The sequence below is a fragment of the Stegodyphus dumicola genome, chromosome X1 (genome assembly GCF_044657685.1).
Source record: "Stegodyphus dumicola isolate Sdum_Otavi_A_Nest chromosome X1, ASM4465768v1".
Lineage (NCBI taxonomy): Eukaryota > Metazoa > Arthropoda > Arachnida > Araneae > Eresidae > Stegodyphus > Stegodyphus dumicola.
In genome coordinates this window covers 124,363,636-124,383,700 of record NC_140780.1, presented here as the reverse complement: position 1 = coordinate 124,383,700, position 20,065 = coordinate 124,363,636, and the positions used below count along the sequence as shown (strand labels likewise).

Below are 20,065 nucleotides of genomic sequence, written 5' to 3'. Positions count from 1 at the left end.
ACTTTTTATTACATTGTTCATACTTAAAAACTTTCCGCGCAGTGACTCCTAGTGTATTACACAATGGTAAGGCAGAAATTTCCAAAAGCGGTTGTCTTTGTGACACAAGGTTATGAATCCGACTTCTCTACCTACCATCACAGGAGTTCCATCAGTTGCTAAGCCCACCCACTTCTTGATAGTAATATTTTCAGAGTTGATAAAATCTTTAACTGCTAAAAACATGTCCTGTCCTGTAGTGTATCCTGTTAATGGTATAATCTTTACCAGCTTCTCTCTTATTTCAAAATTATTGAAAAACCATTCTTGCAAAAATTTCCAATTGAGCTGTATCAACTATATCATCCGATTCGTCAAGTTGCAAAGAGAAATAGCTGCAGTTGTGAGGTAACATCAGAACTCATAATCTCATTGCTGTATTTGCAGAAAGCTGTACAGATTTAATAAAAGACATTATCTCAGTTTTATTTTTTGAACTATCAAATAATGCATCTGCAGCTGATTATTTCATCATCTTCGTATGGCTCCTTATTCTGTGCGATAATATTTAAAACTTTGTATGACTATTCAGTTTCTGATTTATTCTTGTGTAATGGTTTTAAAAAAGTTGATTGTTGAGCATTAAGTTTAGATTTTAGCTGCCTTAACCGTTTGACTGCTACGCGGCGCAAAAGCTCAGCGTTAATTTGTCTTGAAAACCGTGACACAGTTATTTTAGAATGCACTCGTGTTACAAAGTACACGTGAGGTCAGACTGACTACGTTCACACCCACAGAGCAACAAAGACACACTGAAACTCACAGCGCAAGAACACAGTGCATTTGTGCCACGTAGCAGTCAAACAGTTAATCTTTCTTTCCTTAGAACAGAATTCAGTGAGAGCTCCTTTTCAATCCCTGCTTATAACGGTTTTGAAGTGACCTTTGACATTCCCTTGCTTCCCAACTGATAAACTTGCATAGCACAGTAAACACACCCATTTGTCCTTTACCTGGGTAAAGAAGTAATTGGTTTCCCATTCTGAATGAAAGTGATAAGTGTTTTGCTTGAATTTGCCATCGTTAGAACAGACTTAGCTTTGTGCCAATGCATAAATCAAACTATCCAAGTTAGCAAATGTCTAATATACACACAAAAAACATTAGGCTCACAACCTCGCACGTATACAATCAACTAGGAGGTGAGGCTGACCATGGCAGTTACATGGGAATGCAGTTGTTATCATCAGTGTCAGCTCGGTGAAGGAATCAAGAGTTACCAACTGGAGCGATAACGTGATTGACTGAAAATTTCCTCTATTGAGCTACTAGTAGCTCATAATCGATGGTTTGGGGATCACTGTTCTAGAAGAATCTGGAAAAGCTTCTATGGTTGTCAGTAACTCAAAGGAATGCAGAGTAAGGTATGAGTATGGCGTTTTTGGTGATGTATCTATGGGCAGTGGCTAAAACATAAGTATCATTATATTATTCTGAGAATTTCATTATTTGGAGATTCAGGAATCAACAGTTTGATATTTGAAGTCTGAAAAGCAAATCTTTTTACATTGTATATTTCATTTGAAAAGCTAATTTTTTAAATTATATTGTTACAGTTTTTGCATTTATTTAGCTATGTTTAGTAGAATTAATTAAAATTGTTTTATATTCCCGTGCAATGAAGCACAAGACTTATTTGAAGAGAAAGCTACCCCGGAAAAATTAAAATACAGGAGCACGTGCATTTAACATTTTAATAAACAGATATCTCATAATTGTACTCTTGCTACCCATAAAATCGAGAAAATACAAGAATATTCTCGAGCATTTATAAAAGCTGGTGGAAAGTATTTCAATTCAGTTGTTGTTTGGATAACTGTTGTTGTTTACTGTAGCAAATTCGCGGTGAAATCGGATTAGCTTTCTCTGTTTTGAATTAAGTTCTGTTGAATGTTTTAGTAGTTTAAAAGATAATTGCTGTGAGATATTGCGATATTGTACGAATATCTCTAAGGAAATTTAAGCATTTTGTTTATATTTTTTGTGATAAGAATGAATTTTATTCACTTTTCTTTGGACTTGTGCATTCAATTTATTGCGAACATGTACGCACGCAACAATATATTTCAAACTGAGCATATATATTTTTCAGAAGGATTTAGAATTCTAGACTGGTAAACTAGCTTATATACTTAAGCATCACGTTTAAACTGCAAAAAAATTTCCCAGAGGTGTTAAGAATAAATATCCCACTCTCCTGGAATCCATAAAAATTAGAGATTGGGGTATTACTTACTATTGGGATATTTCAATATATTCTTCCTTTTGGATCAAATTTACCACTTCAGTGTTGCTTGTTATCAACTCATTGATACTTAATGCAGTTAAGGCATCAAACAAATTTAAAACATATGTTAATGTATGCAGTTATTTTTAACATGTAGTTACTGTTTAGCAAAAATCTTTCCATTTTATGGAAACTGGTTATTTTTATTTTAAGAAGTGTATATTTCTTTTGTAGTGGAGGAGGTAGGTGGACGCTGCTTACCATGTATAGTTGATGTACGAAATGAAGAGGATGTTCAGCAAGCAGTAAATGCAGCAGTGAATAAATTTGGAGGAATTGACATATTGGTGAACAATGCAAGTGCTATACATCTGACTGGAACTGTAGACACTCCAATGAAACGTTATGATCTAATGCATAATATTAATACGAGAGGAACATTTTTGGTGTAGGTATTTTGCTAAAAACTTTGATCTCTTATCAAGAAGGTCTGTTTAAAAAAACTGAACTGCTAGTTAATTTTTTTTTTCAAATGTACCTTTGTTTTTAGTATTTGCGGCCGAGCAATAAATTTTCTGAACAGTTGTACTTTAACCTGGGTTAGATTACAGGCAAATGGGCTCACTACATAGGTATTTTCATGGTTTTCTGCATGTGTAACATGGATATGAGCTAATTCCCCTTAGAAAGACCTCCATAAAGGCATTCTTTTATTTAGGAAGATCAGTTAGGTGCTTGCATGTTTTGCCATAATCAAGTAAACCAAAGCAAGTTGCTTTAATATTCATATGCATTAGGTTTTATATGGATTTAAATACATTCATCTACACACATTGAAAGATATTTGAAATCACTAAGCAAGTTATGTAATGTTAAAAGAAATAAATCTTGACTCTTTGCAAGAAATTTAAATTTTAGCTTCCTTATATATATGGCCCACCAGCGGCCAAGCGGTAAAGACGCTGAACACTCAAATCCTTTGAATGGTCTGGCTGCATATGCGATTTCGTGGTTTTCCCCATGTTTAACGTGTATACGAGCAAGTTTCCCTTAGAAAGTCCTCCACGAAGGCATATCTCCCTTTAGGCAGATTGCGAAAGCCCTCATGTGCTTTGCCATAATTGAATAATTTTTATATATATGTTTACACATACATACATATACACAAAAAACTTTTCACATTTGTAAAATTGCAAAACCAATTGCATAAAAGTTATGAAATCTAACTTTTTATACAGCCACTAATCCCTGTTGTTCTGTCTATGAAAATTTTTTGCTCATTTGAAAAATAAATAAATGAAACAAAATTTGACTTCTGTATGACACAAATTTACCATGGTATTTAATTTTAAAACTTAAGATCATGTTTCCTGAAAATTCAGAAATAATTCACCATTTGAATGAAATAAAAAATTTACAGGTATTTAAAAGCGAAATGTCAATTTAGAAAAGGTTTCTGAAGTTAATAGTGTAAAATGTTAAACACTGGTATGCATACTATTTTAAAAAGAATTTATCAATATATTCCCCCCTCCCCCCAAAAAAGAGCTATTATTCATAGAATCTTGTAAAATTCATGTTCTAAGAAATAGCTGCAACTTCAATTTTAGCACATACCCAACTCGTGAAACTCTTTACATAAATTAAAAATGATAAATAATTTTAATTAATAAATTTTCATATTTTAAATTTTAAAAAATTCTTGAGACTATGAAAAATATATTGATAACTTGTAAATTACTTGTGTGAAATTTTTTTTGATATGCCATATTTAACAAACTTATAAATGAAAGAATATTATATGCTACTAGATCACAAAAGAATATCACTCATGCCATTAAAAAGGAAAAAATGAACTTCAAATTTTTCAAATTATTTTTTTTACCAATTGCTTAGAAAAAGCTAAGAAAGGTGGTAAAAATCCCAAAATTTAAAATTAAGTATATCACTCAAATTTTGTGATACAAGAGTCAAATTTTTTATGTGTTACTTTTTGTGATCAGTTTAAACTTGTACTAAATATAAGTATGGAGACTGAAACACCATATAAAAGAATTAAATTTCATGATTTTTGCAAGTTTTTTTTAAATAATATAACATGAGAACTTGAATCATTTAAAAATTTTTCTGAGGCAACCTTATATGTCTACAACTAATAGTCCAAAATAAAAACTGCATAAGGACCTTTTTGGGCAAGGTATGTCTCTCTGTGTGGATTTAATGTGTTATCGGCATGTATGAAAAGTAGGCATTCGATTGAATGTCACTGCATTAAGTAATAAGTGGATAAATAATTTGGGAAATAAGTAATTTATGAAATGATCTGTGTTAATCTGCTTTGTTCTATTACTTTAGACAGTAGTTTGTTTTTCAGAATAGGCTTCGATGTATAATGTGTGTCACATTTTATTTAAAAAGGAGTTGTTTATTGAAGCATGTGTAATCAGTGAGCCAGTTTCTATTCATCATTCAGCCAGTTTACTATGGTTTCAGACCACTTCCCAGAATTTAGTTAGTCTAATTAATTGTTAAAATTAGATTGTAATATTTATTTATGCATTTATAGCTACTTTGGCTAATTTTATTGCTTATTTACGCAACAAACCAGTTCGCAAATTTTTTTCGATTTATGCTTGTGTGTAAGTAGTTATTCAATTTTTCATTAAATTTATCTTTATTTTTTACATGATTCAGTTTTATTGATAAGATTCATTATTATTGTAATTCAGTTCACAGTAAATTTGTTTGTAAAGCTAAAGAACATTTAATAAACAAAATGCAACATACTGCTTAAAATATGTTAGTTGAAAGATGAAATGTTATGTTACAGGATTTGAGAGAATAATTTAAATTGCTGTGTATATGTATAAATTAGGGGGAAAAGTATTAAATCAAAGTTTTGTTAGTTTCTTTTTAAAGAAAAATTTTTGTTTATCGACAGAGGAAAGAATTTTCTGTTGGCATATTAGGTATGTTTTATTAACCATGTAAGTGATGTGCAGTATTTTGCAAAGTACTTGCAAACTGAGAAAGAAAACTATTTTGCATCTACTAGTATAAATGACAATTTTCTTTTCCAGTGTCATTTCATTTCATAATATAGGAATAACATTTTTTTCCAGTTATTTGAAACATCTTTTGTATGCATTGCTATTTTCAAATAACCTTACCTAACCTTTTCTCTTATCGAAAGGAAAGCACATGCATTGGTTATTCAGCTTTATTATGTATTTAGTTCATATGTTCGTATTAAGGTTTATACAAAAAATAATTTTAGAAAAATGCTGGTTTTCGTGTTATGGTTTTTCTGAAAAGCTGACTAATGATTTTTGAATTTTTACCAAGTAATGTTAATAACAATAAATAAATCAATTTAAAAAAATGGATTTTTTTTCGAAGTTTTTCAGTTTGCTTAGCTATAAAATTAAATAAAAGAAAATAAAAGGTATTTGACACAAAATATTAGGAGCAGTCAATAAATAATAAATCGGAGGCAATTTCCCAGTAATTATTTAAAAAAACTCAAAAGTATTGTTCGTAGGTGTTTATCCCATCATGACACCAGGCGCATGATGCCGTGTTCATAGAAATCCTTTGGTTGCTGTTTGAACCAGTTGTGCAAGCACTCCTTGACTTTTGTCCATTTGAAATTGGTGTCCCCACTGTGCTTTTGTGAGTTCACCGAAGATGTTGAAGTCGCATGGGAACAGTGGAGTAGCGAGCATAACTGGCGCCCCCATACAAAAAAACACAGTGATAGGATGAAAATCTTGTTTGGAGACCATTTGGTACCCCTCTGCGAGTGGCATTATACACCCCCTTGCCCCCCTTGCTACGCCACTGCATTGGAATAGATCTATACAATAGCTGGAGTGGCTCAGGACTTCTCACTTGAAACTCTGCAGACATTCCTTTGTTGCGTTGGCTGTGTGTGGTCTAGCGTTGTCATGCAACAGAATGACACCATGAGAAAGTTTACCAAGACATTTTGATTTGATTGCATTCCCGAGCTACAATAAGGTTTCACAATACCACTGAGCATTGACCGTAGCTCCAGGAAATCAACAAGAAGCGGTCTCTTACAATCAAAGAAGAATGAAAGCAGTACTTGCCAGCACTAGTGTGGAGGGTCTTGAATTTGTTTGGTGGAGGGAAATATGTGTGCTTCCACTGAAGACTTTGCCATTTTGACTCGGGCTGAGAGTGGTGGCACCAACTAATGTCCCCATCATCATTAAATGATGATGGGCACTGCATGGGCATGGCCATGCCCTGCAAGCACGGCATGGCCATGCCCATGTGACATCCCTCTTATTCTGATGTCAAATAATGCAGGATCCATTGCCCTCACATTTTAACTAACTTCAACCCGTCCTTGATGATTCCGTGAACCGTACCATGGCTAAGCCCCACTGATACAGAAATGTCATCCACTGTTAGATGACAGTCTTTCTTCATGAGCTCATCCACTTTTGCAACATGCTTTCCTGTGACACACTTTGGTGCTCCACTCCACAGGTCATCAGCGATCAATATGCATCCTTCATGAAAGCACTTGGGCCACTCATGAAATCTTGCCCCTGACATACAGTACTCCCTATGGATCCTTTTCGTTCGTCTATGAATTTTATGCCCTCTTACACCTTCTGCTATCAAAAAATGCACAACACCATGCTGCTCTGCTTTGAATGCCTCCATTCTGTGTCGCTTTCAAAAAAGAAATGACTGGACATAGCTGATGCTCAGTTATCATCCTTTCTCACTCCTTGCTGGACATTTGGCGAGAGAGATGTGCCTGAATCATTAGGCCAGACTTGACTCCATTTCCGACCCATCTGCACTTTTCTACATACCATACTTTTTGTGCAATATTCACTGACTCGTTATTAATTTACTGGCCTTTATAATAAAGTAACTGAAATCCTCCCCCACACACATGAAAATCATTTAAGATTTTTCTTATTTAATATTTTGGAAACATTAAAATGTTCATAGTAATATTCTTTTGTTGCTGTTAAACTTCATTTTGTCATTTACTTCACACTTTATGCATTCTTTCTGATTTCTGAATTATGACATAGGTATTGAAATTAGTATTTTTTATGTAAAAGGCTGCAAACAATAATTGCTAAATGTAGCATGTGAATAGCATAGTTAGTTTATTATTAATGGGTAATAACTGAACAAATTTTTTTTATTAATAACTATGGCACCATTGCTTTTCACTTCAACTATGTCAGTTTCTGGATCCAAGTTAAAAATTTAACCATGTTAAAAATTATTTTTCCTAACTTTGTAACAGCTTGCTGTTTGAAAATTTAAATCTTTTATAGAGTAATGTACATTTATACTCAAATATCTGTAATTTCATTAACTTTTCTAATTATATAAAGTTATAAAAATTCTCTCTGTTTTTCTTAATACAGTGCAATTCATTTACATTCCTTAAAAATGAGATCCGCTATCTTAGGAGTTGTTCAATAATGAATGTTTGTGCTGTTGCAGATTCTTGTATGGATGACCATATTATAATGCTGGTAATGATAAGCAATCTATTGGAGGAAGTTTTGCAATAACTTCTAAATTGTTCATTTTCAAGACAGTACATAGATTGATATTGTACTGATTGATGTTGGTAAGGATCTCACTTTTAGCTCTTCAATGGTTGTTAGGTGAGCATTTTTCTGTTTCACCTAAAATATAAGTGAAACCCCAATTTTGACGTGTCTTGATATAATTTTATTAAATTTAATCTACTGATCTAAAATCCAGAAATTTTTGAAATCACCGCAGCTCTGGATCTCGGACTTTGTACTGTATTTCATTCAATTTCTATGTGAAATGTATGTTCAAAATAAGTCAGAGATTGAAAAAATTTCAGAACAGTTAACAAATAATATAATAATGCTGCAATCATATAATAAAGTACTGAGCTGCAGAGTGGATCCGTAAGAAATTTGTATACTCATCTGAAAACAGTTTGTAAGGAAGAAATAGAGGTTCAAAGGAAAATGGAAATAAATTCACAGCACTTGGCCTCTCTTTTGCCCACAAAACAAGCTAGTTCGGTATGCTAAATTGCTCATTTTCATGAAATTAAATAATTTCTGGAGAAAAATTGCTTGGAACAGCCTTAACATTCTGCATGATGTCAAACTGAAATGAAGAGTTCTGTTATGTATGAGACATAGTACAAGTAGTTAGCAGGAATAAATGAATTTATTAGGTAAGATGTGTGTGAGCAACATAGCTGATCTTATTGATTAGTCTGTTTGTTGTTATGTAATGCTACAATGAGTTTGCATGATTTTTGAAGATTAATTTGCAGCGATATGCATTTCTGAAAATAATTTCAAATCAAAACATTAACATTTCAGTTAAGTCATTTGCTTGAATTAATTTTAATATCCTATACCAGTTTCTAAATTTTACAGTTATCCAATAAATATTTAAAAAAAAACACCTAATATGTCTTGTGTGCTATTCTTATTTTATAGATCCAAACTTTGCATACCATATCTCAGAGCATCTTCAAATGCCCATATTTTGAATATTAGCCCACCACTGCTCATGGAATCTCGTTGGTTCAAAAATCATGTTGGTAAGAAATATTTTAGCAACAAATTTATTATTTAAAAAATATAATAGGAATGCACTAAGCATATTAGTTATGTATTTACTTTACCAGAATTTAATTGATGGATTCATTACTTTTTTTATTGCTTGAGTTGCATTTCTCTCCTTTTTGGTTTAACTGCTTCATAAGAAGATAATTTGTAATTTTGCACTTTTACAGATTATTTAACACTTTTGCTTGTTGAAATTTTGTTTTTGCAAAGGGAGTGCTCTAACTGTGAGAGAACATAGCTTGCAAACTATGAAGGATGTCCTGATTATCCTAAGAAAAACATTACTAGCAGTAGTTTAAGTATTTACCCGATTTATTTAAAGGCACTGCACAGAAAATAAAATCTCATGAATTCTATCCATTGGGTCGACTCCCTGTCATATGAAAGAATCTAATGAGCCATTTATGACTACTGATGTTACAAACTTATTACACTAACCTGCATAGTAAACTATTAAATAAGAGCCAAGTTCATAGTATTTACTCTCAAAGGCTGATGTCCCTTTGCTTACAGATTGCAACAAGCATGTCTTTTGACTCTTAAGGGGTTACTAACAATAAAATTATGGAAAATCAACGGAAAGGTCTAAGATGAAAGGTTTTACATCCATATGGTAGGCATTAGTAATAAAACTTATTGAAGAAATTACTTTTGAAACTCTTATCAGGGGAAAATAAACCCCCCTCCCAGCCTCAAAAAATAATGTATCCAGCAGCTGAGAATTAAGACTTGCTTAATTCCATAAATTTTATAGAATTAATCTTTTCATTATCAGTGATAATAAAAATCCTTCAAGATCTTTAATCAGCTATTGAAAACACAACTTTACCTAAATTAATAACAAAAATCAAACCTTATATTGTTATAAAATGCTACTAATAATGGGAAATAGTTTTAATTACTGTAATTCATGAAATTACCTTCACTGTTGAATAACTACCAATTCTAGCTAGTTGGTATTATGTTTGTTTCTGTTCATCAGAATAGTTCTGTCTTTCATTTTGAAAACAGCTATTAACAAATTTACCCTCTGCATAAGTCCTGAATTTTGTCCTTTTTCTTTTCAATTACTTTTACTTTCTTGAAGTACATGTTAAACATTATGTAGCATATTTTTTTATAATGCTTGCATATTTTATCTGCACAAAGTAAATATCCACTGAGAGAAACTGGTTTCAAGAATTTTGTCGTGCCTGCTTTTACATTGTAAGCAGGACCATGCAGCTAAATTAGAATCACATGTGAACTATCTGATGATGGTAATGTGGTAGTTAATGCATATGTGACATTGATTCTTTGCCAACTCAGTGTTTAAATTTTATATCTTAGATTTATTTAGATACTAAGCCATATTCTTGGAAAAGCTTTTTTAATCTTGTTAGTGAGCATATTGCAAATATTTATTCCTGGAATAGTGTATATAAGCAGATACTAAAGTTGTGTTGGTGTATTTAATTATGGCAAAGCACACTTGGGCTATCTGCCTAAAGGGAGGGATGCCTTCGTGGAGGACTTTTTAAGGGAAACTGGCTCGTATATACGTTACACATGGGGAAAACCACGAAAACACCTATGCAGCCAGCCGGTTCGCGGGATTCGAACCTCTCTAAAGTTGTGTAATTGGCTTCTATTAATCCTAAGCTGTTATGCTGTGGGTCCTTAGAACACAGACATCATACATCAAAACGCAGATTTGTATTCTTATTTACATGGGGTACACTCTGTTTCTAAGTAACTTTATCATTTCAATAATAATAGTGGTTATTCTCATATAATAAATTATTAATATGTAGAAATAATTATGTGTCAGGAAAGTGTCTGCAAAAAGTATAGATTTATTTTATGGATGCATAAGATATAACCATACCATTTACCCATAACTTTTTCACCATATCAGTTAAAAGTTAATGATGTGTTTAGATATCAAACTTGAACAAATTTTGGCAAACAAATCTTATTTATATAAATGTTTAAAAGGTAAATATGAATGAAGAAAGTGCATATTAAATGAAAAGTATAAAGTTGAAGCATATATAGATACACAATCATGAGAAGATGTGGGATCAGATAAATTTAATCAAAATGCACAAGAGAAAAGGTCACAGAATATCCCATGCAATGGATATCTATGAAAATAATTCTTGTACTTGGGGAAATGCATTTAATACGTAGGATAAACTGAGATATTCAGAAGTGGTAGCTATGAGGTATGCATATAATTCGGCTATTTATAAACATCTTGTTTCATTGAATCTTCAAAAAGTGCCTATTGCAACTCATAAAAGGTAGCGGATGGTGCCATCCAATAACTTATCTGTGAAAATACTCCTGAGCATTCTGTGTGGCAGGATTCATGGTATTTTTATATTTAACCCATATCATGCATTTCTGGTGCCATATTGATGCATTTTGAATGTACTACTACTTTAGTGCCACTTGGAACTAGTAGATCCAGCATCTGCTAGTTCTAAACACTGCATCATAGTTTAGTTGCCTGTTGGCATCATTGAAATTGCTAATATACCCGACAATATCTGATGAGTTATAATGTCTGCTGTATGGAATTCAAGTCTGAAAATTTGGTCTGCATGGCCATTCGTTCAATACCATCATTTTGAAAAAAAGTCACTGATGCGTGCTGCTTTAGGAGGATGAGATTTATTGCCCATTAACAGGAATTCAAAACAAATAGCTGTGCAAAAATGCTTGATGTAGGAATGCAGATGCTTGTATCTACAGCCTAGAGCATTCAAATCTTCCTTCTGCAACATCTGCAAGAATAATTTTCCCTCCCCGCACCAACAATTTACCACCTAAGAAATCTTCTTTTTGTTCGATAGCAGATAATGTTCTTAGTTCTTTCCAAATAAAATGACAATGATTACAACTTTGATAGTTGAATAAATAAAGAGAATAGGAGCCTAGTCATGCTCATTTTACGAATAATTTTCTCTTCAAAAGTACAGATGAGCTATACGGTAAGACGTCTGAGGAGGACAAACTAATTTAAATATATAAACTGACCTCACCAAGTCTCTGGTGCAATAGACTGGTGACTATCCAATTTGCAGATTATCTGTGTATGGTAGTGCTGACACATACACAATCAATGCTATGTGTGAGAGTGTAAAAAATCAAACATGCACAAGTCTGAGCATGCTCTAAAAACTACTGAGTTGCATCTTTAAATTTAGTTTCAGCTATTACTTGGTACAGTTTGTTCTGCATGTGCATAGTCAAAGTCATCGTTTCTGCTGATCACTGAAATTTTTTTGTTTCCTGTGTATTTTTTTGCATGTTTTCTTATTCTGTTAAAACCAGTTTTAAAATTTTAGACTTAAAAAATAAGTAAAGAACCCACTACAAGTACTAAGCTCAAGAAAGTTCTTTCAACATGAAAACAAAAACTTAACATTAATCAAAATATCTGAACATGGCCAATAAAAGAAATGTACAGTAAAGCTTGCAGAAGAATATGAAATTGGTGGACAACTTCCTGATCGTTGATCAGGAAAACATCGAGGATTGGTTCAGTGGCGATTCAACTGAAGCCTGGCTTTCAGTGCTTGAGTGATGCAGATATAGTTTCAAATGTCACAAGAATAAAAGAGGTAGTGAGTGATATTTAAAATGCAAATGAAGAAGATACTGACAATTGCATTAGTTCCAAGACAGCAATGATTTCTGTTGAAATTCTGTTGGACTTAGTCAGTCAAAGGAGATTTGAATATAATAATAAAATAGCACTTCGGAAAATATGCAGTGAAATTTTACTAGGCATTTTTAGATGCATCAGAAGTTCTTATGAGAGACACTCTGAAATTTTTTAGATGCACATAGAATATTTTTTAGATGCACATAGAAGTTATGAAAATTTAGGAGTCTGCAGCATCAGTGCACTTCTCTAGACAAATTTTCTAGAGATTAAATGCCTCAAGCCATTCATTTCTTGAAATGAATGGAAAAATACATTGATAGTTTCCTGAATCTCATCTTTGGATTGAAAACAACGTCCATGTAAGCTCTTAGACAGAAGTCACACATCTAGATCGGGTGAATAGTGTGGCATTCTATCACTTTGGTGTACTTCTGTTCTAGAAACTCAATAGTCAGTCTTGCTTAATGAGAAGATGCATTGTCGTGGTGGAGCATGAGTCCTCTATTCACATTTTGAAGAATTTCTGGAAGACTTAGTGATGTACCAGTTAGTTTGTGGCTGTCTTCTTTTCTTCCAGTTGATGCCTTTAACTAGTCCTGTACTCAAGAAAATGCCATACATTACTTACTTACTTACTGACAATGTATATATATTACGGCATACTGAATATATATATATATCATCAGTCTGCAAATCACAAATTTAGTTTTTCTTTTTCATAGTTATCCAAAATAACCCTTTCAATTGGCTAATTAAGATTTCTTTACTTATAGAAAGATACCTGTAGAAATCTCTCGACAGTATTTATATTGCATTAAAATGATACTACTCAGATACATGTGATTGGCATCATCATGTACATTAAATAGATACTCACAGCACCTTAACTTGGTGGTTAGTGATAGCTGTGATGATATTGCAGTTGTGCAATATGTATAACAGCTGATTGTATGCTTTGTTTACATCAAATTATCAGGTATCATGATGTCTATAAGTGTTTGTACACTTTATCTTGGCAGATTTTTCCCTTTTTATAATAGATATATGTTTATTCAGTGGTATTAAACGATAGGCTAAATTAAAAGTTAGATGTATATTTTTGGCATTCACAAGATATCAGGTATTTTTTTTAACTTTTTATATTTGTAAGATATATTGCATGTCTGCTTGTTTCCTCAAATTCTTATAAATCCGGAGAGGGGAAGAATTCAGCATTTTATACAGGAAATCTGCATACAAATAGACTCACAAAGTTCAGGGGTCAAATGTGTATGAGAAGCTATGCAATAATTTTACATCAAATTTATTTTAGTCACGAAAAAAAGTAATCAGTATCATAGCATAATTTTAACTATACAGTCTTGGCTGTTTCTTTATATTGTGACATAGATACAATCATTTATATACATTTATCAAGAGATATTTTCTGTCTGAGAAGGGTATATGATTTGGATTCTTTCAAGACAGTTTCCATAGCTTCAGTTGTCATTAATTTCATTTGTTTATACACCCATTATAGCTAATAAGTGGGTAGACAAATATAAAATTGAAGCAATACTTATCCAGACAAAATGTAAAGTGTTGAAAATATTTCATTTTTACCGTGCCATATCAGAGGATGGAAGGGGAAATTTCACATTGATTCCCATTTACTGTCATGAATAATTTAATTTTTCACCAAGGAAAGATCTAGCATCACACTGTTTTAATTTGTTAAGAAGGGATGGTTACTATATGCTGTTGGATAAAAAGACATCAAAGTTTCATTAGTTTAATGCCTTGTACATTATACAGTAGTACAAATGAAGGCACTAATTTTACGTTAACCCCTTAATACAATGATAAAAATTCAGGAACTGGTCTTTTTCCCACGAACTTTTTATTATTTTAACTTTACCTCTTTCTTTATTTTAACTCAAAACAGTAGCGGATGTATTCTGTTGTATTCATATCTTGGGGGGTTGAATTATTGAACATATATACTCAGATAACATGGAAATATTTTATCCGTGTACCCTAATTAACTTGGCTGAATACATTAAGTGGTTTATATACTCAGATAACATGGAAATATTTTATCTGTGTACCCTAGTTAATAACTATACATTAATAATAATATACATTAAGTATTTAATAACTCTTTCAAGAAACTGATATATAAAATAAATGAAATAAATATATGTAGTATTTGAGATTTCTCAAAGTAATAGGATTAAGGTGTTAGATTGATGACTCATATTTCACCAAGTGCTTGTATATATCAGTGCTTATCAGGTATTTAGTATATCAGTATTTAGAAACTGCATCAAGACTTTCACGGTGAACAATATATTTGTCATTTATAATTTTCTAAATATGTATTCTAAAATAATCATAAATGTATTTTTAAATTTAAACAAGAGTTATTTGTCGTTGGTTTAAAAGGTACTTTTCTTATATAAATATTTATTACTCTTGTTTTATTCTTTTACATTAAGAATATTTTCTAATTATATCTCTAATTATTTTGTCCTTTTTTAACACGTTAAGCATATACCATGGCAAAATATGGAATGTCTATGTGTGTCTTGGGAATGGCCGAAGAGCTTAAATCAGACAACATTGCTGTCAATGCTTTGTGGCCCAAAACAGGTATTTATGTTTACGTTTATAGTTATAAAAGTCAAACTGTTATATTTTAAAATTCATTCAGAGTGATTTATTTTTAATGTTTCAAATTAATTTTAAATGTTTCAGAGTTTAATATTAAAAACTATTTCTATAAGTTATTCGGCTGTTTTTATGTATTTATGTGTGTAATGATATCATTTTTAATAATGATGTGGATGCGACATTGAAATCTGATCATGAACTTGATACAGTAGCTGCAGTTTGAACCTTATTCTTGATAGATAGGCAGCTGGCAACTTAGCTGCCTCTCTAATTTGGTGCATAAAATGCACCTTCTCTTGACTATTAACATTAGTGCATTTATTCTTTTTGGAAATATTTGAAGAAAGAGAAAGTAACAGTGTATAGCATACTTGCACTTCAGAGAAGCAAGAGGAGCAATGTGACATATCCAAAATGAAAAAAACCTGGATCAGAATGATTTAGTTTTGGCTCTGTTTTATCATTGTTGGTTGCTAAAAGTTTTGGTACCAAAATTTGAAACTATTATAGGCTGAAGCATAATGCAAGTATCTGTTAGCATTATGTAAGAATTGTGTGAGAAGGATTAATTTTTAAATGATGCAGTTTAAAGAGATTTATTATAAGCAATTACTGGTTTTAAGGCCGGGTAAATAACCAAATTAAAATGGAGAGTCAAGGGACTTTTCATATTTTGTATCTTACATGTATAAACGTGTATATATACACATGCATTTAAAACAATAAATGAAGTCGGAGACATAATTACTGTTATAATAAATATCATTTCTAGAACAGAGAATAAATGTTGTTAATATTTCAATGTGATTGCACCTTCAGAGCACTTTTCTGTAATGGACACAGATAGGTATTAAAAAATGAGGCACTATTATACAATAGTTCATAAAAGAAATATAATTTACATTCTGAGAGCCAAATTTCCAGGATTCAATATCTAAATGCATTTTATTTTCTTAATTCAGAGTATAAGAAAAAATTTCATTGCCTGCATATATATATGTTTTAGTAATAGGATCTAATTTATTATACAAAATTATTTACTTATTATATTTTTTACAAATTACTTTAAAATATGATTTTTTCTTAATAATAAATCTATACTTACTATGCTATATCGGTATTTTGTAATAAATTCCGACGAGTTTAAAAATATGAATGAAATAAGTATGAAAATCTTCTTTTCATACAAGGTTTGAATATATCAGTTCCACTGATAAACATTTCTTAACTATGTGAATCATCTGCATTCATAAATTATATGCATATTCAGATGTAAATGCATGTGTAATGTGTTTATACATACAGTTAACTGTTGACAATGGAACATGCAAGATGGCAGTTTATTCTACTTATTTCATGGACATATTGCTTTGAATATAACTTACACATGAAAATACATCCAAGACTAGCATTCTATCAATTTAGTGTATTACCGAGAGCTGAAAGCATGTAGAAACTACAGATGTTCAAGGGTTCTGATCATTTAGCTACATTACTATCTCTGTGCAAATATATGCATTCATTGTGCTCCAAAAGACAAGCATTATTTTGTTAATGAACTGACGTTTTGTTTGTGCATTTGATAAGAAAAGCTCAGGGTTTTGCAGTTTAAACTTATTTCATAGGAATTTATTTAATTTTAATTTTTAATTTAAAGTTCTAGCTTCTACAGCTTTAAAAATAATTATTCCGAAATTTCTTATGGGAGTATTTCATGGTTTTAAAATGTTGCACTACCACACTGGAAATAAATTGATGCATCAGAACTGTTGTGACCAATATCCCGAGTGAGCTGCTCTGAAGAGTTTTGGACAGTTTCTAGTACCACTATGAAGAAAGAGTGGTTTAGTGGGACTGCCATTTGACAGGGATCATACTCAAACATTGACGGATAAATCTAATTCAACTGTTAATTTACATAAAAAATAATAAATAAAAAGCAGTCATGTTGTGGTTTACAGCTATATTATCTAAATTTGCTAAATTTTATTAATTAATATTATTAAATGCTGAAAAGAAATTTATTCCCTGTGTCACAAACTTAGTCACTTTCTGCATATAGGTTTTCATGATTGTTATTGTGACAGCATCATGTATCAATGAGGGTTGCAAACATATTAATTTCTGTTGCCAGTTAACTATTATATATAGTTAGTTAATCGTTATATATAGGCAAATGTTTCAGTAATTGCACTAAAAAGCATATTCATTGTAGGTGTGAAGTATGGCTTGCCTTTTCTGCGAGTAAGCGAGATCAGTACAAATATGTGTATGTGGATAGAAGGTTAAAATCACTGAAACTTTACCAAAAGGCAAGGGGAACATTACCAAAGGAGAGACAAATCAAATGCTTTCACCACTGAATATGTCTGCTTGACCAAAGGGACTTCACTCATTGTAGTGTCAAGCTAAGAAGATAGAAAAATCTGTTATTTGTGGCAAGTGCATTATTTCTGTGGCATAACATTTGTACTACCAAAATGAGAAACATCCTCATAATAAGATTAATGAACTCTTCATGAGCTGTGAGCAAACTATGTGACATATATGAATAAATCATTTACCCATTGTGATCCTTTTTCTCCCCCCTTTGAAGAGTTTTGTCTCAAACTCATAGAATATCATTAATGCATTTCACTTTATTATTTGCTGTATAAGTACCTAATAAAAAAAATCTGTTGACCTGCTTATAATCTATCCTTTATATTTTAGTGTGTTTTCTGTTTTGCATATTTAAATTTCTTGTTTGGGAGTTGTATGTTTATAATATATTTTGATTTTCAGCTATTGCCACTGCAGCTATGGAGATGCTTGGTGGAAAAGATATCACTAAAAACTGTAGATATCCAGATATTGTAGCAGATGCGGCATATGCAATATTTATGAGCAGATCAACCGGCCAATTTTTCATTGATGAAAATGTATTGAAAAATAATGGTGTTACAGATTTCAGTCAATATGCAGTGGATCCATGTAAGGTCATGAAAATGCATTTCCATCATGTAGTTTAATTATTTATGAAATAAATGATTTCCACGTGCAAAATATAAAAAGTTTATGTAAAAAAAAAAAAAAAAAAGGATTGAAGATCTATGAAGTAATCATTCTGTTATGGAACACAATCACACATATGAATATAGATACATTAATTTATAGTATAGATTGAATATTTTGTGTATGAAATTATATAACGTATTCTTTTGCATATGTATGAGGATTAGTTCTCTCAAAGTGGTCAAAATCCATTTAGTTATGTGTCTTTTATAAATTGCATGAACTACTTGTGTAATATTTATAATTTTAAGTACGTAGAACTTGTTTTCATGATAAAAAGATTATTTTCTAACTTAAGTAAGATAACTTTTAGTCTGTAGAAATACATATGTGTGTGTGATTTTTCTTATAGCACAACCATTGTCCCCAGACTTCTTTCTTCCTGATGAAGAGCTAAAATCGTTTACTTTTAATATTAATGGATTATATACACAGAAAAGTACAAAGAATGATTCTGATGGAAATTCTATTGAAGATGTATTCAACAAAATTAAATCTCTTTTAAATGAAGACCTTGTAAACAAGACCTCTGGTGTCTATGCATTTTATATAACAGGTAAGATCTTGAATTTCTTAATATTAAATTAAGATAATAGGAATTTGTTTTTCTGATTTTAATTAGTCAAGAAGAAAATGTCAATACTATAATGAACATTAGAATGATTTTATCTATGTAAAATAATTTAATTATTTGCCTCAAATCCTTTATATAGTTAACTGTAAACTACCATGCTTATAAATAACAACAACAACAATAATAATAATAATAATAATAATAATAATAATAAATGTTATAGATACTCTACAAAATCTGAATTAATAATAGGCATCTCACCATTTGTTTTATATTCTGTTGCTCGTGAATGTGGATCTACTATATGGTTATAGATGCACATTCACGAGAAACAGAATATATAGGTTAACTCGGGTTAACCTATATATTCTGTTGTTGATCTATAGGTTAACTCAGGGAAAGATGTACATGTCTGTTATATTAATATACATTTTTAATGTTAAATTTTAACAAATCTGTTAAATGTTTTCTGAAATTATACAGGCTAAACACTGATTTGTATTTCTAGGACCTGCTGAAGAAGTGTGGTTTGTTGATATGAAGAATGGATCAGGATCAGTTGGAAAAGGAGATCCTCCATCAGGCAAAGCAGATGTTTCCTTTTTCTTGGACATGGAAAGTTTTATTGATATGTTTAGTGGAAGATTGAAGCCAACTAGTGCCTTTTTATCTGGAAAACTTAAACTTAAAGGTGATATGGGATTAGCTATGAAGCTTGAGAAACTTATGTCTAAAATGAAATCAAAATTATAATCAGAAAATTACATATGTTTTATTATAAAATTTTATACTAAATGTGTATTTTTATATAAAATCTAATAAATTTCAGCATTTGTAATTTGTGTATGTGTTACTTAATTTTAACTCACTAAACTGAAGCGAAATTCGGCATAATTTTTAAATATTTACATTGACCTGCCAAAAGTAACCAGATTGTTACTGATTTTGCTTAAATTCTGTATAATGTTGCGTGCGTACGGGTTCGTTATGAAATGAATGCACAAGTCCGATGAAAAAATGAACAAAAATTTATTATTATCACAACAAAAATGCTTAAATTTTCTCAAATTATCCTTGCAGTATTACAATATCTCACAGTAGTTTTCTTTTAACTACTCAAATGTCCAATAGAACGTAATTCAAAACAGCTAAAGAACGCTAATCCGCGAATTCGCTACAATCAACAACAGTAGTTTTTTTTAAACAACAACAAACTAAGCAACTCCTACAAA

The 20,065-nt window shown here is 31.3% G+C and overlaps 1 protein-coding gene across 1 annotated transcript in view; it reads left to right on the top strand.

Moving 5' to 3' along the window:
• The window catches only part of Hsdl2 (Hydroxysteroid dehydrogenase like 2), a 37,902-nt gene extending 18,231 nt beyond the window's left edge, over positions 1 to 19,671 (top strand). Inside the window, exons 3-8 of the mRNA XM_085807099.1 lie at positions 2,501 to 2,714; positions 8,764 to 8,867; positions 15,083 to 15,184; positions 17,990 to 18,178; positions 18,612 to 18,815; positions 19,342 to 19,671. Of these exons, the coding sequence (XP_085663225.1) occupies positions 2,501 to 2,714; positions 8,764 to 8,867; positions 15,083 to 15,184; positions 17,990 to 18,178; positions 18,612 to 18,815; positions 19,342 to 19,586 (1,058 nt within the window). The 3' untranslated portion in view covers positions 19,587 to 19,671. The remainder of the gene's footprint in view (positions 1 to 2,500; positions 2,715 to 8,763; positions 8,868 to 15,082; positions 15,185 to 17,989; positions 18,179 to 18,611; positions 18,816 to 19,341) is intronic.
• Positions 19,672 to 20,065: the final 394 nt, after the last annotated feature.